At 35.7% G+C, this 23,347-nt stretch overlaps 3 protein-coding genes across 3 annotated transcripts; 1 reads left to right on the plus strand and 2 right to left on the minus strand.

Annotated features, from left to right (window-relative positions):
• Window positions 1–3,201: 3,201 nt before the first annotated feature.
• On the minus strand, window positions 3,202–4,413 carry EPUS_09183 (uncharacterized protein; the record flags this gene model as incomplete). Its single annotated transcript, XM_007787877.1, has 1 exon — window positions 3,202–4,413. The coding sequence occupies one exon, from the start codon at window positions 4,411–4,413 to the stop codon at window positions 3,202–3,204; it is 1,212 nt and encodes a 403-aa protein (XP_007786067.1).
• Window positions 4,414–5,374: 961 nt separating this feature from the next.
• EPUS_09184 (uncharacterized protein) lies at window positions 5,375–6,364 on the plus strand (the record flags this gene model as incomplete). Its single annotated transcript, XM_007787878.1, has 2 exons — window positions 5,375–5,798; window positions 5,874–6,364. The coding sequence occupies 2 exons, from the start codon at window positions 5,375–5,377 to the stop codon at window positions 6,362–6,364; spliced, it is 915 nt and encodes a 304-aa protein (XP_007786068.1).
• Window positions 6,365–19,531: 13,167 nt separating this feature from the next.
• On the minus strand, window positions 19,532–19,840 carry EPUS_09185 (uncharacterized protein; the record flags this gene model as incomplete). Its single annotated transcript, XM_007787879.1, has 1 exon — window positions 19,532–19,840. One exon carries the CDS (start codon window positions 19,838–19,840, stop codon window positions 19,532–19,534), a length of 309 nt encoding a protein of 102 aa, XP_007786069.1.
• Window positions 19,841–23,347: the final 3,507 nt, after the last annotated feature.

The following is a 23,347-nucleotide window of genomic DNA, read 5'->3' on the forward strand; positions in this document are numbered from 1 at the left end:
TATAAATATTATTAATATTATAAGCTATATAATAAGACGCCTAGTTTCTTATACTCCTTGCCTGTTCTTCTATAATTATAAGATAATCTTTTAATAGATTTCTATATACTTAACATTATTATTAATAGCTATAATGCCGTCTTTATAATAGTGATTGCTTAAGCAAGAGACATATTTGCTTATTAATAAAAAAGACCGCTACTATAGCTATTATAGCTAACTTCTTTTTTATAAGTATATATAGTAATTTAAAGGATGTCTAAAGATTATTATTAATAATAAAGAGCTAGTTATAAGACTTTAATTATTTATAAACTACTTCTAAGATAATTAGGCATATCTTCTGCTAGTATTAGATACTACAAAATTAGCTTTAGTTTATAAATCTATAAGACTTATACCTTATATAATTAAGTATAACTAAGAATCTTACTTAGATTTCAATTAAATATAAATAAGTAATAACTTATACTAAAATGTATAAGAATAAGTTACTTAAGAGTAAGTAAGAGAGCATTTACACTATATTAATAAGATAGTAAGCTAGACTAGAATAAATATAACCTTAGCTTAAGCTTAGCATACTTATTAAGCTAATAAGAAATGTTACTTACTTAATTTCTAATCAGAAGACCTTATATTTATTATTAAGAAGCTATAAAGAATAGATAAGCTTTTTAATAAGCTAGACTATTCTGTTACAAACCCCTTTTATATTATAAAGATAATTAGCTACTTTTATAAGCTAGAGCTCCTATCTTCTTATTATATCTTACTAGTACTATATATAAACCGGCTACATAAGGCAGATAATAATCCTCTCCTTAGCTAGATCCTTATTTTACTTTCTATAATTAAAGTTAATAGAGATCTCAAGTAAGAAGTTAAGAGAATTCTGTTATTAAGAATTAGTAGAGGTTGGCTGAAATACAAGATATAATAGCAAGGATGGGACCCTGATAATACATGATACCCTGCTAGCAACCTACAGAACGCTCCTCTAGCGTTATAAGCTTACCATAATGTGTACCCACAGGAAGCTGGTCCATCTAAGCGACTCCAGCACTGGCTTAACAGCGCTCTAAGAGATAAGTCACCTTCGAATTCTGTTATTAAGAATTAGTAGAGGTTGGCTGAAATACAAGATATAATAGCAAGGATGGGACCCTGATAATACATGATACCCTGCTAGCAACCTACAGAACGCTCCTCTAGCGTTATAAGCTTACCATAATGTGTACCCACAGGAAGCTGGTCCATCTAAGCGACTCCAGCACTGGCTTAACAGCGCTCTAAGAGATAAGTCACCTTCAGAGCACCCAGATGACAATAGAGCAACCACTCAAGAGACCAGGAAAACAAGGCAACACGCATTATAATGCTGTCAGCTTGATCTCGTTACCGGCTTAAACACCGCTGACTTGACTGTGTGTTTCGTTGTTATTCTGTAGATCTTCTTCTATTTATATCTCTCTCTTTACTTAGGACATAAGGGCATGTCGAGTCTTCTAGAGGGGGGGGTGATGTCACAGCTGCCATGCTTGTCGGCCGCTAGCGCTAGGGCCGCCGGGTATTAATTGGCACTACGCGTTAGTAAGGGGCATGCTCGCTATATAGAAGCGACCCCAGTGCCATCCTTGTCAGCTCTGCAGTCTTAGGATAGCACTCAACATGGGCTGAAGATCTCGCGCACTCGTTGCCTGCTTCTAACATAACACGTGACAGGTATCTCTTAACGCTAAACTTTATAAGGAAGGATGACCACGACAGGGGTTAATCGGGGTCACAAGGGATATAGCTGCTATAAAGCAAGCTACATCAAAAGAATAGCTTCTAAAGCACGCAGTTTTTTGAACTAAGCTATATATATACTTATTTAGCTTTTTTGATAATCCTACACTTGTATAATAATAAAGAAGGCGCATCATACTCACAAGTATTTGATTTGATACTCTTATTCTACACGAAATAGAGATTCGATCTATATAAGCAGAGTGTATGCAATGCAAGATGGATATAACGCTTAATAAGCGTACGAATACTGTATCAAATACGCAAACAGGCTCTACAAAGAGAGCACCCAAGGGCTATAGAAGCTGTAAACAGTGTAACGTACCGTTATGCGTTAAAGGACCCTGTTGGCAGCGATATCATACGAAGGAGTAGAATTCGCAGAATTCGCAGCGCTGCACGCGCCCTGAGCATTTCATAAGCACTATTTCTACTAGTATTTACAGAATTAGAGCAATTTGATGCAGAGAGGCCCCCCTGCTAGCATTGCCACTAATTGACGCTAAAATGTCCCTCCCGGCAGGAGACGAAGGGATACCCGCCGAAAAAGTATGGCTGAGGGCAATGATGGATTTTAAGGAGGCGATGCTGAATTCCAGCCCCAGCGAGGGCTCTCAAGGTACATATAAAGATAACCTCTTCCGTCCTTCTGCCATTCTCCATCTTCCTCGAACTTACTATACAGATGGCTCCCACCACTGAGACCCAAGTTCAATTACCCTGGTTGGTCGCTCTTTCAATATCCGCCCACGCAGGCATCAACCCTCAAAATTCAGGCCGAGGCTAATAATGAAAACAGTCAGGGTTAGGCCGATGATCCTCGATTTCACTTTGGCCACGAGCTGATGATTGACAGAGAATCCCACTGTCATCGACGACAATGAGGATGGCGATCTGACGGCTGGATACAATCACACCTCATCTCAGATGACCATCGCCAATTCAGGGATGGGGGGCGAAAGTACAGACGGGGACGCTTATGCTGAAAGAGGTGAAAAGAAAGCGAATGAGCTAACATGGTGGGGGGTATCAAAAGAAAGAAGGGAAGAGCTTTAATATCGTTCATGCGTGTGCTGAAAGGGGAAGAACCAGATGAGACGGGATGAACAGGATGAAACGATATCAAAGATGTCAACGCCGTCAAGCTGTCAAATCGAGAGGAATAAAGCAATGAAAGCCGTGTCTTCTGATCTGCAGCAAGACGAGCAACAGCAACGACAACGTCAACGAGAGAGTCATAGTAAAAGCTACCGAAGAGCCAAACGAGATGGTGCGCCTCCTGCTCTGTAAATTGGTTTCGCGAGCAGTATTCGGGTTGCGCGCTAGCTCAGGACGGAGGTACGTCGAGACAATTGAGAAACGCTGCGAAACTGTCTTGAGCTCGTACTCAGAGGTCCTACTTACGGCATCTCACATGCTCTGATCTACCTTCCCATCTCTTATGCGTAGCTCTACCTCATCCTGCGACTCAAGCATCAGAGGAGGAATGATGATCCCACATAACTGGGCTGGCACCCTCCCGTCCTCGCCTTCCTCCTTTCCAACCTCCCCATGCCACCACCGGCAACCCCTTGGTTGCATCCGAATCTTGTACTGTCCATCCACCAACCCATCCACCAGCGCTGCGATATCAATTTTCCTGATAACCGGCGCTCCAGGCTTCAAAGTCACCACATCCTCCGCCTTTGGCCGTCGACCAGCGTTAGAATCTGTCAACGGGCCTGTGCCGCGCTGCTCGTTCCCCCGGACCACTTCCCCTGTCGTAGAATCGACAATCTGCAGACTGGACGTCGGCGGTTTATGGGGCGTGGCGTCAATAATTCTCATGCGATCGTCGTCAGCGTCAGGTTCGGGTTGGAAGGGACCCCAGGGAATCAAGAAACGCTGGTGTCCCCGCGTCTGCACGGTGACGGAGTCGGAACCAGTGTTGAGGACAGAGACTTCCAAGGCAGTGCTACTGCTTAGCTTGGCGTTGGCAAGTGCGAAATCAGAGGATGGGGAAGATGCGCAAAGACGCATCCTTGTATGCATTCTCGGTGGCCAGGACAGGCCCTTTACGACCGTGAATGTCGCGTTACCGGCAGTGGGTTTGCTGTTGACCAGCTTTACGGTTTCAAAATCATGGCTTGGCTTCCCATCATTGTCGACGAATTGCTTTCGATCACTATACACCCACCGTTTCACGCCGAGATCCTCGCTCGCCAGTCTTATGATATACTTGTTTCCCGGCTTCAGAATCGATGCCAACTCACCATTAACATCGACATGACACTGATATACCGTGAAAGCATCTCTCCAGTGCTCCGTCCGGTTGACCGGGGATGGCAGGGAAAGGCACTCTGCCTCTTTGGCGGCGACTTCGTTCAGTCGGCTTAGATCTACTTCAACCCACTGCTTAGCGTCTTCGGGATCTTGTTCGTGTAGGGTAAGCAAGCCATGTGCTAGCGCATATGGGACATCCAGTACCGAGCCTGCAATCTCGAGGAGTAATGGTCGAAGGTCAGTATCAGCCGGTGATCGACGACAGAGGCCGAAAACTATGCTGAATGGCAGCTGGCCTGAGGCATCAAAGACGTGGTAGCGGCTGTGGATTTGTGTTTGGATTCGCAACTCGTTCATCATGTTATAGTGTGCAGATGTAGGTGCAAGTACAGGTTCTGCGGCTTCTGGATGAAATCAATGGAATGACTGGAAGTTATTGAAAAGGTCTTGACAGTTATGGGTTATCTGGCGGGTTCAAGCAACATGTGAGACCAGGCAGACGCTTATTGTCGGCTGTGCTGTGACTACGGTATGGTGAAACCTGTGAGTGAAACCCCAAACAAGCCTTAAGTTAGCCCTTCGGCCTGCTCCTCTCATATTCTCATCATTAGCGCCGACTCTTCATAGCATCCCGGCCGCTCATAACGACAGACATCACTGGTTATGCCTTACAAGCCGGCAGCCAATTTTAAGATGTCAGTTGTAGGCTGAGCGCCAAAAGCCACTACGAGTCCGGCGTGCATACAACCATATGACCCACCCGCCCTGAATTCGCAAATCGATGAATTATTTTTCTAGTAAGACAGAAGCCTACTGCGCAATTTATCGTCGGCGCATATAAGGAGGCCCTGCCCTCGAATGGGCCCCCATAAGGTTACAGGACATCACCTACTGCTCCTAAAATAATTCTCTCTCGACCTCGACGAATGGGCATGGGCAGTGGCTTGGCCTGTATCCCCACTCTAGATCATGTCTACAGCCCCGGGTGTTTCAGCTGGAAACGCTGACCTTCCAATGCTCGAACACGAGGCTGAAATACCGAGCAACAAGTAGAGATTACGAAATGCATGCACAGCCTCCGCGAATTCACTTTGAGGATTGGTCGTGTTGCCATTCGTCATTCCTCTGCAGGTCCGCAGTCAAGGCAAAGGAGGATAAGGAATGGGTTGTCGTCTCTTCCTTGTTGTTGAGAGGACCTGCAAAACAGAAACATTATAAATAAGAAGTCAATGGCCCCCTTCAGGTGGACAGAACTACTCGTCTCGCTCTCCTCACAATTCTATTTCATAACCCGAGTAGCAATAACTCACCTTCTCCAACAATGTCCTTGTCGAAAGTCCTCTCCCTTGCGCTTATCTTAGCGGTGGCTCGCGCCAGCCCAGTCCTCAACAACCCATCCCCAGTCCTCCGTCGCGACCCACCCGCGCCTTCTACCTACCCGCTTGGCGAAGCTTGCGACCACGAGTGGCAGTACCTCAATTTCAACCCGGACGATGACACCGATAAGGCCCATCTCGAGTTACTTCACTATGTCATCTGCAGTCGCGAAATACGCATGATGTCCATACTTGGCCAAATCTCGGCTAAGGACGTCCTTGCGCCCTATAAGCGCTATTTCCCAGAAAGCGATGAGGAAGACGACTTCCAGACCCATGTCAAGGATGTCTTAGGCCTAATTGCAGGTACGAGCAGTCCCGACGAACTGATTGGGACTGTTGTCGGGACGTTTGTTGTAGATAATCTTGGTGAGCTCCACATTCGCTTTGTAGCTTCCTCTCCTATTGTTTCCTTTTTGTAATCTCCGCTAATTAGTTCCGCAGACTTTGCCGCGGACGATTCAAATGAGGCCGACTGCAACGACGAGGGCACCCTAGCCTACACACTCACCGACCGACTCGACAGCCGCGAGAAGATCCATTTCTGCGACCCCTCGTGGACTCGTGGAAAGGCCGACGACGTCGACTGCGCTTCCTTGGACCCTTTCCCTAGCACGAAGATGGACTCCTTCTCGCGCATCGCGCTACACGAAATGTTGCACTACAGCTCCGTTGGCCCTGAGACGTCCTTGGCGCAACAGATCATAGACGTGAAGAACGAAGATGGCGAGCCGGCGTATGATCCCCCGCGTGTGCATGGCCTCATTGACCCGGAGCAAGACGAAAACCCCGCCATGCCGGAGATTAATGCCGATAGCTATGCTTGGATGTCGTTGGACGCTGGGATTAGTTTTAAGTGCATGAGAGATTGGGGTAACAGTGACTGGGCGTCGTTTTTCAGTCAAAACCCACCGCCGTATGAGGCCGCGGAGTGAGCTTGGTGACGTATCAACTGGGTTTTAACTAAGAAACTTGATATTGAAGAGTACATCAGAAAATTTGAAACAGCATCGTCGAATTGTCAGTTTTGAAGATAAAAATGAGAATAGTGACTTATTAAGTGTATATTCTGATCTAAATTTATAAGGATTTCTGCCTTAGATTAATAATATATACGATATAATTAATCTTTGCCCTCAGTGAGCTTGCACTGAGCAGCTGTCAGTCATTCAGACAGCTGGGATATGGATTTCTACCTTCTCGCGGTATCCGGTGTGAGTAGTCGCTGCGGCGATGAAACCAAACGAAATCCAGATGGCGGTGTGGGTGAACGTGTGCGCTGCGTACACGAGTCGCCTGCGCGCATCGAACCAGGGGAATTGGCTTACGAAAACCATCTGACTCTTAAGTATCTGACTTGTACTCAGACCCGAAACTGACTCTACTGTTAGTGGATGTGATATTATTCTATTTGAGAGAGAAGACACCCTTATGCTTATCCTTTCTTAAGATTATATATTATATATATAAATACTTAAAAAGAGTGATTTAAGGCATATTTTACCTTTTTATAATATTTTTAAATTAATATTTCTTGGCTTATATAAATAACTTTAACCTTAAAAAGTATTCTATTATATTAAGAATAACGTTTATTATATAATCATAATCTAATTTTAGCTAATAATCAAAAGACTGTTATTTTAAAAAAAGGTAAGCGGGTCGCTTATATAGGCGGGTCGCTTGTGAACCACGTTAATAGATCTCTTATAAAGAAAGCTTATAACTTATTATATAATATAGTTAGAGATCCTTTTCTTTTGTAGGTTATTAAGAAGCCATATATATAATATGTTATTAAATGCCTCTATTATATTTATAGCTAACATGATTACTACCTATTATTTACTAGAGAGATTCTAGATAATGTAGACCTGTTCTGTAAGAAGTTAAAGAACTGACTCTGTTAATCTTCCTTTATATGCGCTTATTTGTATCTCTAAAAAGATATGATAAGTTTTGACTAGTTATAAAAGCTTATAAAATATAATTAACTTAAGCAGTTTATTTATAGTGTTAAGAAGAGTAATTAGGCGGTACGCTCCTACTACTATATAGTCCTCTTTATTTAGCTTTTGTAATACAAGGGTAATAGCCTTTTTCTATACTTTTAGGTAATATCTGATACGAACTATTATATTAAAGATCTTAAGCAAGTAAGAAGTTAGCTATTCTTCTGTTTCCTTAAGTACTCTATTTAAGATCTGATCTAGTCCTAAGGCTCTATTATTTATAAGATATTATAATGCTAATTAGATCTTCTCTTTTTTAATTGTCTCTTTAATATTAATCAGAGATAAATAAAGGCTTAAATTAATATCTATAAGATCTATTATTATAAGCTTTAGAAAGAACTTATCTTATAAAGTAGTAAGCTTATCTAGAAGCGTCTCTAGACAAGTTATTACGATTTCTTATAACTTGTTACAGATCTTTGTAATCAAAGTTAGCAGTTGTAATAAGTCCCTTAAGCAGCCTATATATAGTCTTACTTATTTAGCAAGTTAGAATGCTCCTTAAAGAGAATTAGTAGCTTTAGTAATAAACTCTTAAAATTCTGTCTATTTGGCTTTATAGATAACAGTTACCTTATAACACCTTACTTCTTAGTATAATTCTTCAGACATAGGTATATTAGATTATAGATAGTTATAATATCTTATTTATATTTTCTGTATTACTTATATATATTTAAAGGACTAGTAGCTTTTTATAAATTATAAGTTATCTTATTATAAGATACTTGCTTTAATACTAGTTAATATAAGAGTATTAGTTAAGAGATATAACTTTAATAGTTTCTTATTTAGTTTAATTATGTTTAGCCTTTTTTAATATTTCATATATTATATTATAACTAGTTGCATTTAGGGCTCTAGAGTAATTTTAATTAGTATATAATTTAAGGATTACATGATATCTAGTCTAGAAGTATATTTGATTAGCTTTTCTTTAAGTAATTAAAAGATAAAAATATAAGATTAATTATACTATTAGAACCTCTTATACTTTATATTATTATATTATATCTTGTAACTAGTTCTAATAATATGTTATAAGCGATTTCTAAAAGGATGTTAGCATATATATACTAGATTAGACGGGCTACGCCTCTCTAAAAAGAATAATATAGATTAAAGTCACTAATTATAATATAATCTTTAATTATATCTTATAAGCAATTATAAAGAGTTATAAGTATACCCTCTTTTATTAATAAGTGTAAGACTAGACTTAGGTTATAAATATTATAGATTTCTATAGTCTGCAAGGAGGCTGCGAAGCTTATTAGCCTATCAGGCAGATTTATAACTTCTTGCTTATTTATTATATATTAAAGTATAGCTATTTGTGCGTCTTTACTATAATATATAACTAATCATAATTAGATATTAAGTCTCTTATTAATATAGAAACAGACTCTTATAAGCAGATACAAAGGATAGGCAAGATAAAATTATAAGCATATTAAGTTATAACTTGTTATAACTATTAGATTTCTCTATAGCTCCTAAATCGTGAGTATATTAAATTTGTCTATGTTTGTATCCTATAATAATAAGACAAGGATAGCCTCTTTTCTGTAATTAATATTGTATTACAGAATTTGTAGATATATTATTTATATTATAGTTCCTTATTTATATTAATTAATATAAATGAGTTTTATGACTCTAAAGGAGATTATAACAGGCTACAAGCGACCTAGTTTATTAGAGAAGAGGGTATAAAATCTCTTTTTTTTCTCTTATCTAAGGGGTTTATAACTAAGCGTGACTAGTTAGAGTCTTTTATAGCTTAACTTATTAATATAAGTCTTCCTTATTTAGTTATAATAATAGTCTGTTATTTATTTATTAATATTTAAGGGGCCTAAAGTTCTAAGGCAAAAGGACTTATAACGCCTAATTATATTAATAAGCCTATAACTATATATTAATAAAGAGGAGATATATAGTTATAAATATATTCTGTTTATTATCTTTCTTTATACTTAATCTTATAGAATTATAACCCTGTATAATAGGCGCCTTTATATAATACACATTTATAACTTAATTAAGGGCTCTTTATATAATGTTCTACCTAGTAATTACCTATATATTTAGAGAAAGTTATCTTATTATAATAAAATTACAAAATATAATTATATTATTAGTAGTTATAATATCTTATAACTTTTATCTTTATAATATATTTAATATATAACTTGATTTCACCTTTATATATAAAACTATATATAATAATATAATTTGTAGTTTCAGGACTAGTAGTTTCTAAAATTAGTAAACTATATTACTTTATATCTATAAGTACCTTTTTAGGCTATATAATTCGTGAGATTTTAAGGTCTAGATATAGTTATTAGTTATCTTTATAGATCTTTATAATTATTTATAATTAGTTATTTATGTTTACTCCTTAAACTCTTACCTTAAATATAAAAATAGAGAAAGTAGTACTAAGAACTTTAGTAGAAGATATAATTATATATAACTAGTCTTTATTCTTCTTAAGGGTAATCCTTAAAGATTTAGTAAGGGTAAATACTAAAAGATCTCTGCTAGAGAAGCGTCTTACTATAATAACCTCTTTTATAGCCTCTTTTAGTTCTTTAGACTTAATAGCCGCTATTATGTCTTGTATACTTCTCTTTTTAATATTTTCCTTTTCCTATTAATTCTTTATAGATATCTTTAGTTCCTTATATTTAGTTTCGATTATTTGCAACTAATTAATTATATGTATAATAAAAGGCAATAAGGGTAAGGAGGATATAGTAACTTAACTCTAGCTAGTTATAACTAGTTATAGCTTTGTAAAGGCTTGTTTTATAATATCCTTAGTATTTATAAGGATTCTTAATAGTATTATTTTTAGTATATCTAATAGTATATTTTAGGCTGCTTAGAGTTTTGCGCTCTATTTTTTTAAGGATAAGGTTTTTATCTCTCTTATGCTAATCCCTCCTCTTATTGTCTCTTTACTTCTACTTGTAACTAGTTATATCTTGTTAATAATAGCTGAAAGCAGATTCTTTAGTATTAGGGATTCTTATTAGTCAGGGGAGCGGAGCCCGCGCCCTCTGGCCTTATTAGAGTCTATATCTTCGCTTCTACTTACACTGTGTCTACAATTATTGTGAGTGAGTATAGCTGAGTATAGATGACTATAGTAGTTCATATCTTGACTAAGGAATAGGTTTGTCTTCTTTTCTGACCAAAAATTTACTTATCCTAAATTAAACTTCGCAAGGGCACACTGCCATCAGTCGATCATGCCTTCAAAGTATTAGCTAATATATATTATAAAAAGCAAGATCTTTAGTAGTAAAAAACTTATATATAATAATTAAGATAACTAGCTATATAATCTTAAGTTATAATACTTAAGAATAATATATAATATATAGTTAGTAATAACTTATTTAATATCTAATAACAAGAGAAAAAAAGTAAGAAGTTATTATTTAAAGCCTAAAATACCATAGTTCTGTCCTTAATTTTTTAAGGACTTAGAGATAACGACTATTAAATAGTATATAGATATTAAGAAGTAGTTCTTCTTATTTAGTACTTAAAATACAAATTTAAGAAGGCCCTAAAGTCTATAACTTAAGACTATATTAGTGAATTCTATAGATATAAGATTAAGGAGTAAAGCATATATATAGCTTATATTAAGCTAAAGAATCTGGCTTAAAAAGTTAGAGAATATAATATAACTCTAGGTGCTATAATAATACTTAGGCACATCTTTAATCATCTAGTATCTATACTACTAAGAGAGCTTATAACCTTAAGTCATATTTTACAGACTTAAGAAGTCGAAATTAAAGAAGGACTTGTGTAGCTAAAAGAGATAGAGAAGGCGCTTAATTCTATATTAAGTAGAAGACAAGAGAAAGCCTATTACTTTAGGGCTAACAGGCGTCTCTCTCTGAAATCTAGTAGCTATTCTCCTTATTAATAAGTCTCTAAGAGCTCTAAGCGTGGCTGCTACCCTTATTAATACTTATTAAATTATTTATTATCTTTTTCTTTATTAGCTAATAATAAAAAAGAGCTCATTTATTATTAATATAATAAGGTTAGACATGCCTCTTTAGATTACCCTAATTAAGAGCTTATTCTTTGTCTCTTTAAAGAGTATAAAAAGAAGTCTATATTAAGATTTATATTAAATAGATCTTAGTCTTACTAAAATTAATCCTTATAATAATCTCTTTTATTAAGAAGTAATTACAAAATATCTAAGTCTATATATTTTTTAAAATTAATACAGGCTTACTTAGGTAATAGTAAGGCTAAAAATAATAATATATCTATCTATTAAATAAGTAGCTTTTAATAAAAATATATATATTATTTTATTTAATATTTATTTAGTCTTTACTTTTAGAGCTATATAGATACTAATAACTCTAAGAAAAAACTCTATATCTAGAAAACCCTAGGCTTACCTTACTTAATATATACTTCTGCAGTACGTTTATCTTGCTTTATCTTATCGTTCTATGAACTATTACCCTATACGCAAAGGGTCTCTTGATAACTAGCGCTACCAGTTAAAATTACTTCTTAAGGCGTCAGTAAAAGCCTAGTCAAACTAGAGATGGCTTTGAGACGGATCCCTTGCGACCTGTTCTATATTTGTAGGGCGCCCTGCACGCTGCTAGCGTTCCTTGTATGAAGGGGATGCTACTCGTGTGCGCTTCCTTGGCCTTAGCAGTATGTCGCTCCCTTGTAAGGAGGCAGAGGAGGATTAGGGTGTCCACTGTCCTGTGTTTCGCATGCTAGACGCATGCGTATACAAAGCGATTCAACGCCTCTAGATGCCTTTAAAGTATGTGTGAAATAAGGAGCACTCCTGGCGTTACTATAAGTGATGCCTCTTTCTATAGTTGGTACAGGATATCCTCTCTTTAAGGCAGTCCTTTGTTATATAACTACCTATGTATTGCCTATACCTCGCCTTTCCTCTACACGCCTTTTATATATATTCTTATTATTAGTAATTAAAGTATTAGATAATTATTAAGGCCTATTTAAATAATTAGGTTTTAAATAATTATGCTTTAATTATAAAGCCGTTCTAAATAACATAATATTATATCTCTTAAATAAGAAACTCTATTAGTAAAGAGCCTCTAGTCTTTATTTACTTTTTATATATATCTTATATACTTATATCCTTTTATTTATATAGCTATCTAATTCTTATAATTTAGAGCCTTAGTATAATTAATTTTAATATTATATAAATAACTATTACTAGCCACCTTTTTTATATATTATATATATACTTAGTAAAACTTTAATTATTTTTATTAAGTAGTCTTTTTTATAAATTATAAGCTCCTTTATAAATAGTAGGCTATATATATAGTCTTTTATAGCTTTATTAAAGACTATAATATTAATATTGCTACTTTATAATACTTAAATAATTGCTGCTCTTAAGATAGTCTTTTTTACTTCTTTTAGTATCTTTTTGTTGTTCTTTCTTTTTGACTTAATTAATTAGACTTATATATTATAACGCTAGCGTAATATAGGAGAAACGCCTGCTTAACGTAGGCTAGCCATTATTACTAACGCCTATAAGTTCTATTTTAATAGTTACTTAGAAAGTGTAGCTTTCTGTTATAGTATCTTCTTAATCTGTTTTAGTTGTGCCTTTATTTTTCTAGCTGGTAGCTGGCAACTTGTAAGTGAAACGTAATTGATAATGCTTGCTAGCTTATCCAGATATTAAAGTCTTACTCCTTCTTTCTTAAGACCCTTCTTAATATTAGTAAGTGATTCCTCTATCTTAGTTCATACCTTTATAGGTAGTAGTCCCTCTTTTGTATTATAGTCCTTACTTAGAGAAATACTACGTGTTAATTATAATCCGCCTGCGTTTTGCCTGCGCTTTGTAGGCCTACTATCAGGCTCTAGTAGCGGCGTTATTACTCCCTAGGTAAGGTTAACCTTCTGATCATGATTTTGATAGTTGTATAGTGTAATGGCTCGAAACTAGAACAAGTTAATAGTCTATAGATTGCTAAAACGTAAGCTGAGGAGTCTATCTACAGTGCGGCCAGCGCTCTACTCTATATACTCCTTTATCGTACACAAGGGGTGTTACTAGTTAACCTGCGCAGAGGATCCGACGGAGTATCTGCAGGGCCAGAAGCGGTAGCTTCCCTCTAGAGGAGATTGTACTTCCCTAAAGGGGTCGTATTAATCTCCTGTTCTATAGTACTCGTACAGGGAGCCACGTGCCGTACGGATGCCTCTATCAGCGGCATAGTAGCTTGACGGCAAGAGTTCCGTGTGCCGTTGTGGATACGCCATCGGCGCTGCTATCCGAGTGCGTGGCTGGTCCTGTGTATTTCCTGCGCTATAGCAGAGGAGATACTCCATCCATCATACTACCCCCCCTCTCTAAAAAATTGATTGCCCTTAATCGAGAGCATAAGAAAGTAAGCCCACTCCTCCCAAATTCCGTTGCCAAGCCTAGCAGCTTGTCTATTAGGTTAGTCCGAAATTTGGCTATACATATATAGCTAAATTTGTCATGTGACGTTTCTGTTAGATTTTCTTATATTTAGCTTAAATTCAACTAATCAGGCGCTCTTTTCGTTAGGTGCCTTTTGAAATAGTCTCTAAGCAGGTTATCAGAGTCCTTAAAGTTCATGATAGGGTAGTAGGTCAGGTCCTCTGGCCAACCTACCTACTTAGCTCGCACCTTCAAGGCCTTGCCTACTTACTTAACATAGATATTCCTGGCCTGGTAGGGGGTCAGCAGAGTCTTTAGTAAGCAGCGATACGTGAAACACATTATGAATCCGCATTAATAAGGGCAGCTCCAGACAAAAGCTCTGCCTAAGTCTCTTCACAACAGGGAATAGTCTAATCCATTTCGAATCTAGCTTCTTGTAAGGTCTTGTTGTGCTAATATTCTTTATTAATAGCTAGACCTTGTCTTCTTCTTCGAAATTAATTTCCTGGCAGTGCTTATTCGCCTGCTCTTGCTGTCACTCTTACGTAATCTTCAAGTACCCTTATGCCTACTTCTAAACCTTTTCTATTGGCTTTGCTAGGTTCTTAGCCTTCTCTAAGGCTACGTGTTTCCTTACTGTCTCTGTAGACTTAGGCTTATCAAAACTTATTCTTAGCTAATATCTGTGTATGCTTATAAATAGTAATAGCTATATAGACTTAGACACTGTTGCGTTTGTAGCAAATTTAGCACTTAGAAAGAGGTTATTTTAATTATTTTATACAAAATCTATATAGGCCCTTAGATATTGTTTTATCTTTATATTAAAGATTTCTGTCTGATTATCTGTCTATAAATAGTAAGTTATAGATAGCTTCGCTTTGACTCCTAAGATTTAGTATTATTATTTCTACACTTTGCTAGTAAACTAAGGCCTTTAGTTAGATATAATTGTCTAAGGAAGCCTATAGAGCTTCTATACGTTCCTATATAATATCTTAGCTGTCTCTTTTGAAGTCATGCCCTCTTTTGCAGCTGTGCAAAAGATATAGTAGTATTTCTTACTTAACTAATTAATAATTACTAGAACAGTATTATAGCCTTCTGATATCAGTAATTCTGTAACAAAATCCATTAAGATATCTTGCTAAAGGCGCTCAGGAATCAGAAGAGGTTACAATAGGCCTGCAAAGAGCTGATACACAGGTTTAGTCCTCCTGCAGATATGACAATTCCGCAAGAATCTCCTGACTAACGTGTATCCATTCGAGATGTAGTACCTACTACTCACAATAGCCTTCCTTGTCTTTGTATGGCCTAGGTGCCTAGTCTCCTTGCTCTTGTGGATCTCTCAAATCACGTCCGTCACCATTGCTGCTAGTACTGCCAGTTTTTCTCTGTACCACAGCACTCCTTTCTTGTCTTTACAATTTTGAATGTTATACCCAAATATATTTTCTTCTTTAGGTTCTTTACTTGTTTTTCTATCCTAATCGTGTTAAACGTCTTATTATTCTAATTCTTTTTCTCTATCCTTTTTTAGAGCAGTAAATCTTCCTTCTTTAGCAACGCTTATATTACTAAGATCTTTAGGTTATCTTTAGGCCTTTAGTTAGATATAATTGTCTAAGGAAGCCTATAGAGCTTCTATACGTTCCTATATAATATCTTAGCTGTCTCTTTTGAAGTCATGCCCTCTTTTGCAGCTGTGCAAAAGATATAGTAGTATTTCTTACTTAACTAATTAATAATTACTAGAACAGTATTATAGCCTTCTGATATCAGTAATTCTGTAACAAAATCCATTAAGATATCTTGCTAAAGGCGCTCAGGAATCAGAAGAGGTTACAATAGGCCTGCAAAGAGCTGATACACAGGTTTAGTCCTCCTGCAGATATGACAATTCCGCAAGAATCTCCTGACTAACGTGTATCCATTCGAGATGTAGTACCTACTACTCACAATAGCCTTCCTTGTCTTTGTATGGCCTAGGTGCCTAGTCTCCTTGCTCTTGTGGATCTCTCAAATCACGTCCGTCACCATTGCTGCTAGTACTGCCAGTTTTTCTCTGTACCACAGCACTCCTTTCTTGTCTTTACAATTTTGAATGTTATACCCAAATATTTTCTTCTTTAGGTTCTCTACTTGTTTCTCCATCCTAATCGCGTTGAACATCTCGTCAACCTGATTCTCTTTCTCTACCCTCTTCTAGAGCAGCAAATCTTCCTCCTCTAGCGACGCCTGCACTACCGAGATCTTCAGGTCGTCTTTCACCTCTTCAGACAGCATGTCTAATTACAGAAGGGTCTAATACAGATTAGGATCCTCTTTTGCTCTTAGGATCTCAGTTTCCCTTTGAGTTAATGCGTTAGCTTTTCTGTTAGTAGCTCCTAGGCGATATCTGATCTTAAAGTTATATTAAGATAATAACTCTGTCTAACGTGCTTGCTAACGTGTCAGCTTCTTTATTAATATAAAATACTTTAAAGCCTTATAATCTGTAAGTACTTGAATAGGATCCTCTCTTAACAAGCGTAACTCTAGCAACTATTCTTTAAAGCAGCAAATAATAGTTAGTAGTTCCTTATTATAAATAGCATAATTACGCTCTGCTAGCGCCATGCTTATTAAGAAGAATATTACTAGATAGAGTTCTTTATCTTCGCTTCTTTACAAGAGTATACCACTAATAGTATAATTGTTAGTGTTATATTTTATAACCGTCTCCTTCTTAGGATTAAAATAAGCTAGGACTAGCTCCTTTAAAATCAGATCCTTTAGCGCCTAGAATGCCTCTGTATAACAGTCATCTTAAATACGCCCTACATTCTTCTTTAATAAGTCATTCAGTAGCCTTGCTACCTTGCTGAATCCTAAGCAGAATCGTTAATAGAAGTTAATAAACCCTAGGAATCTCTGCACTACGCAGATATCTCCTGGCTTGGGTTTCTCCCACTCCTGAACAACTTGTACGCGCTCTAGATCCATCCGAATGCCCTTTAGAGTCACGATCAAACCGAGATATTTCACTGACTGCGTGTAGAACTCGCATTTCTTGATGTCAGCCTGAATATCACTTTCGCGGAGAATCTGTAAGACTTCCTGTACGTGTTGCTCGTATTCTTCTCTCGATTGGCTGAAGATCAAGATGTCGTCTAGGTATAGCACAACAAATTTTCCAAGCACTTTCATGAATTTCTTGTTCATAAAGTGTTGGAACGTTGCTGGCGCAGAGGTCAATCCGAATGGCAATACCCTATATTAGTAGTTGCTATACGTAGTGCTAAACGTGATAAGTTTGCAGTCCTTCTTGGTTGCTAAACGAATCCGGTAATATACCTGTCAAATATCTAGCTTAGAGAAGACTATAACTTTTCTAAGAAGACTTATAGTCTTGTCAATCTGAGGGATGACGTAGCTATTCTTCTTAGTAATAGCGTTTAGATCCCTAAAATCGATACAGAAATAGAGTCCCCCTTAGGGTTTCTGTACCAGAAGAATTAGTAATGCAAACGAGGCAGTGCTTAGTTTAATAAACCCTTTCTCAAGATGCTCCTTGATGTATTTCTTGACCACCTTGAGCTCCTCTGGGCTTATCCTACGCAGGGGCTGCGTCTGTGGCAGCTTGGCACCTGCTTCCAGTTCGATCTTATAGTCGTACTCCTCCCTGTGCTCCGGAAGAGTATCAGAAGCCTCCTTCGAGAAGACATCTGCGAATTCTCGAAATTCCACTGGAAGAACCTTCTTCGGGTCTGGTTCTGGCTAGATTTGTTTCTCAACATGTTTATTTATGTCCTTTATTATAATAGCAAATATTTCTGTATCAGGGGTGGTTGATAATTGCTTGAATGCTGTGATGCTCACAGGCTTAGTACTATACTAGGCTGCCCTGGCCTCTTTAACCTTCCTTCTGTAGGTGGTAGCTGTGGTTGTCCTGCTACCTAGAGTCTTCTTTATCTTAATAAGGCATAGAGGTTATGAAACGGCTGAGGCTGTCTTAGGACGCTTGAGAATCTTCGTCACCTGTAGTGGTAATGTCCTGATTAGGTTAGTCTGAAATTTGGCTATACATGTATAGCCAAATTTGTCATGTGGCTTCTTTATCAGCTCTTCCTCTGCTGCTTACTCCTCAGCCTTAGACTTATTACTTTAACTCTTGCAGTTCTGCTAGAATATAAGTTACTCTTTATAATCGTAATCCCTTACAAACTTTATTAACAAATCTCTAGGATCTGGAATACAGCTATATAGCCTTATCTACTTCTTCCCTAAGATTATAGAGTACGCAGTCTTTATTATATAGAAGATCTGTAATCCCTGCTAGTGTTCGCTAACGTGTATAAGTAAATAAAGGGCTTGAGAAATAGATTAATAGATTTTACTAGCAAAATCAGAGATAGAAATAGGTTTGGTCAGGTCTATTATATTAATTTGTAACCTTTCACAAAGTTGTTCTGCTAATTAATAGTCTATAACTACGCTTAACCAACATCCTATATCTAATAGTGCTAATACTATTAATTTTTCTCTTCTCCTTCTAATGCTGACGTTAACTAGAAATAGAGCCTCGAAATCATTCTCTGCTACTGTAATAAGGATCCCTATAGCTTCTCTATTAGTTGCATTGCTAGGCCTGCTTACAACGTCTTAGTAGCAGGCAGCTCTTTTCCCGATTGCTCTTGTGCCTGAGGGCAATCCTTTATATAGTGTCCCAGTTTCTTGTAATAGTAGCACTTTACTATAAATACATCTCTCGGAAGTCGTGGCTTAGCTACTAGCTGATCCTCCTTCGCTATTAATTTGCTAGCAGATTAATAGATGCTAGGAACCGAAGGTTTTGCTAGCATGCTAGTGCTAGCTACTAGTTTGTTTAAGGCAATACGTTGACTATTTATATTAGCGTATATTAGGTCTGTAATTATCTCCTAAATTAACATATATCTGTAAAGAATAATTACTTGCTTTAGATTATCTTGAACCTTGTCTTGAAGATTTATAATCTAATCCTCTTCTTAGACCTTTGCTTTATAAAAAAGCCATCAGAAATCCCTTAAGAATGTAACGAGGTCCTGCTGCTCTTACTATAAGTAGTGATACTCCTTACAAGCAGTCCCTTATTAAAACAAAGAATCGAATTAAGTTAAAAGATCTGCAAATATATTAGAAATCTGAGCCTTCTTAAAGTCCTTGAAATATGACTTAAGCAATTCCTGAGCATCATTATCTGTGCGTGATTATATATAAGTGACCTTAGATAGCTTTGTCAAAAAGAACGCCGCGTTAATCATGAACTTTATCTTTATAGCTGATAACCAAAAGCAAAACTTCTAAGGAGATCCATTCTCAAAGACCTCTGGATGAGGCAGCTTCTTAGTTTTCGGGCTAAGCACTATCAAAGGGCTTGGAGTTGCTTCTAACGAGACTTGCCTTTAAGGCGGCAATTCTTGTTCTGTCGAGGTTTCTAAAGGAGACTCTACCCGAACTTGCGGCTTTAGTATTACGGTAATCTTGTCGCGGAGGTTCTGAATAATCTCCTCCTTGTCACAGAGTCGATCCTTCAGAGCCTTAATCTTGATGCTGGTGCCTCCGTTAAGGTCTTGGTATCTTTCTTTCTAAGTTTCCTTCTCCTGGAGGACTTCTTGATGCTCAGCCTCCTTCTCTAGACGGAGGGCTTTTTCTTCCTTGTAAGCAGCTGCTAATGTTAGTATAAATGCCGCTGTGTGTGTCTGATTCTTGTTGACCAGTGCCATAAAGGCTGGAAGAGCTAATGGATCATCCGTCGCTCTCTCTGCGTGCTCGATCAATGCGCGCAGGGCGTCTTGATCTGTAGGAGGGGCTTCGTCTAAGCTCTGCCTCCGGTTGCTCAAGGAAGGATAGCGAACTTTGCCACTTTCCCTTCTCTCTGTTTGATCATGAATCATCTTGACTTGATAGTTCTCAAACCTTTGTACAGTATAGGGTGTTTATATCGAACGGACCTTGCGTTACTCCTGGAACAACGACTTTCTCATACAGTTAAACAACCCTAGATAGGTTCTCTAATAGCTGTGCTACAGATAAGAAAGTTTTGTATCGTCTCTCAGAATAGCGAGTAAGTGTTGAGCTTACATTTACTGTAATGGCTTAGAACTAGAACAAGTCAATAGTCTATAGATTGCTAAAATGTAAGCTAAAGAGTCTATCTATAGTGCGGCTAGCGCTTTACTCTATATATTCCTCTATTATACACAAGGGGTGCTACTAGTTAATCTGCGCAGAGGATCTGACAGAGTATCTATAAGGCTAGAAGTAGTAGCTTCCCTCTAGAGGAGATTATACTTCCCTAAAGAGGTCGTATTAATCTCCTGTTCTATAGTACTTATACAGGGAGCCACGTGCTGTACAGATGCCTCTATCAGCAGCATAATAGCTTAATAGCAAGAGTTTTGTGTGCTGTTATAGATACGCTATCAGCGCTGCTATCCGAGTGCGTGGCTAGTCTTGTGTATTTCCTGCGTTATAACAGAGGAGATACTCCATCTATTACATAAATAAATAAAGCTTTAGATATCAGAAAGATCTACTTAAGGAGGCAAGGAGAAGTAATAATTATAAAGTAATTTAGCTTTTGCCTTAAGTTCTGAGGTGATTGCTTTGTTCCTATAAAGAGTAAAGAATAAGGCTTGTATAAAGATCCCTTGAGATTATTATCTTACTTACTTAGCAGTCTGTTATAGCTTTTCCTGTAATTTGCCTGCTTTTTATATATGTTATCTAAACTCTGTATATTTAGCTTTAGCTATTATATTACTCTTCTTATTACAGGCTTTAATAAACGCTTCTTAAGCTTATTTTATATAAGTAATATTATAATAATAATATAATCTTTAAGAGAGCTTAATAGCCTCTAAGTACTTTATAATCTAATATAATTTTGAGAATAAGTTAAAACATAGTTATAAAGTAGACTTATTAATTACTTATTTTATTAAGTTTATTAATATATTAGTATACTTATTAATCTCTTCTTTATTATAAAGAGGAAGAGAGTAAAAAGAGACTAATATTTTATTTAATAAGTCTAAGAACTTTTTCTAATTTATTTTCTTTTATAATTCTTGCTTATAAATAGAATATAATTTAAAAGTGGTTTGCTATTTCTATTCTGTTAAAACTAAGAATTTAAATATAATTTTATAATCTATTAGTAAATTTAGTAGAGAATCTATAAGAAAGATAAGATTAATAATAGTTTTTTAGGCAAATTATCTTAAGTGAACGTCTTTAGTAATAATTTTAAAAAAGAGCGTAAGCAAGATACTTATATTATGTGTGTAACTTAGTAGCATATTAGAGAGGAGATATTAATATAAATAAGAAGAATTATACTAGAATAAGTAGTATAGATTAAAGTCGCTTAAAAGAATATGTTCTTCTAGCATACTAAAGGCTTAGGAGAGTATATTAAGTGTGTTATAGTTCTTAATATTACTGTAATAAATAAAAAGTCACTTATAATTTGCAGAGTAACTATAACTAGATTATTTAAATAAAAGAGTTCTATTTAGGAATCTATTAAGATCCTCTTATTTATATAGTAATATACTTTTAATTCCTTAGCTCCTAGATTAACTAGGTAAATCTGCTATTAGCTAGATTATAAATAGTGCTACTAATAAGGTTATATTATAGTTCTTAGATTACTACTATATTATATATATTAATTCCTAGGTCTTAAAGAAGAGGGATAAAGACTTTTAGTTAAAATTTATTAATATTATATTAAAGGACTTAGAAAGTATATATTATTAAGAGGGTTAAGAGCAAGTAACTTTAATATTAGGGTTCTTTATATTTATCTTAAAGAATATTTGTAATTTATAAGCGGGTATTATATTAATAGCTTATAATATATTAAAGAGTATAATATCTAAGATTTATAGTTAGCTAAAAAGAGTCAAGGTCTTAGTTAGAAAAATAAAGAAGTAAATCGCTTTAAAGTTAATATTAATAATAGCTACTTTAGCTAAGCGACCTATAGAACAAGTTATCTTTCTTTTTTTGCCTCCTTTTACAAGGGTCTATCTTATAAGTAATCCTAAGTTAAGAGGGCAGCTATAATTAAATGTTTAAGAGCTAAGAATAAATAAGAAGGTAAAAGGAAGAGGGAAGAAAGAGGAGAGAAAAAGAGAAGGATAAAAGAGCGGTTTCTGACTCCTTATAATAATAGTGTGTTCTGTATTTTTAATTCAGGCTAGGTAGGCAAATAACTATATTTTATAGTTTCTGCTAAAGCATATAGTATAATACTTATAAATAACTTATAAGTCAGACAGAGGAGTATAGTCTTATGTTTTATAACCTAGTTTATAATATTTATATTTTATCTTATTTTTATATAAGATATTAGTATAACTATTATATTTTTAATAGTTATAGTATTAAATAATATAGCTTTTCTTATATTAAATAGCTTTATAATCTTAATCTTATAGTATAGAATAATCTTTTTAAAAATCATGTGATTTATATATAAGAAGTATGTGACCTTAATAATTAAGAAAGAGAAAGCCTTAAATTAATTAAGCCTCTTAAACTAAAAGACTTTTTTAATTAAAAGACTAGGATAAAGCTTCTTATTCTTAGTCTTAATATTTCTAATTAGGAACCTAAGATTATATCCTTTTTTTCTAGTAATACTAATATTATAAATAAGTATAATAAAGAATTAGATATAAATCTTAGCTAATAAGTAGATTCTATTAATTTAGTTAAGGTTTAATTATAAGTATATTTTAGCTAAGGCGTCTTTAGCCTAAAGTATAAGGTTATTATTTAATAACTTTTTAATTATAACTATATTAGGGATATTAATAAGGTTGTTTCCTTTTATTTATAGCCTTTTTATAATTTATTTAAAGGAAAAGAGTTTAAGTAAGTAAATATCTTTTAAAGAGGTCTTAACTAGGATTTAGTTATTAGTATAAGAAGATTCTGATTAGGCAGGCATACAAGGGACAATAGTACTTATAAGACTAGTACAGGTTGCCTATATATAGCTTATAAGATTAGGGGTAACTTTCTAATTAATATCTAAGATAAGAGCTTTAATTTTCTCTAGTCTAATCTTGACTAAGGATGAATTATAGAAGGCTATATAAAGATATACATAGATAGCTAGAAGAAAAGGGGTAAGGAAAGAGAGTAATAGATTATCAAGTAGTAGAGAGAAGAGGAAGAGTAAAGATTTGAGTTTTTTAATTATACTAAGAAGACTGGCTCTTTGCGTTTTGTTATTAGAGAAAGCAGGAAGGGAGTAAAGAGGAGTAAAGAGCTATAGGATTTAAGAAGATTATTTATTATTAAAGGGCAGGTAGTTCGCTTATAAAGAAGGCGCGATTTAAGTAAGTAGTAAATCAAGTATAATAAAGATTAAGTTATATATAATA

This window comes from Endocarpon pusillum (genome assembly GCF_000464535.1).
Source record: "Endocarpon pusillum Z07020 unplaced genomic scaffold C702767, whole genome shotgun sequence".
Classification (NCBI taxonomy): Eukaryota; Fungi; Ascomycota; class Eurotiomycetes; order Verrucariales; family Verrucariaceae; genus Endocarpon; species Endocarpon pusillum.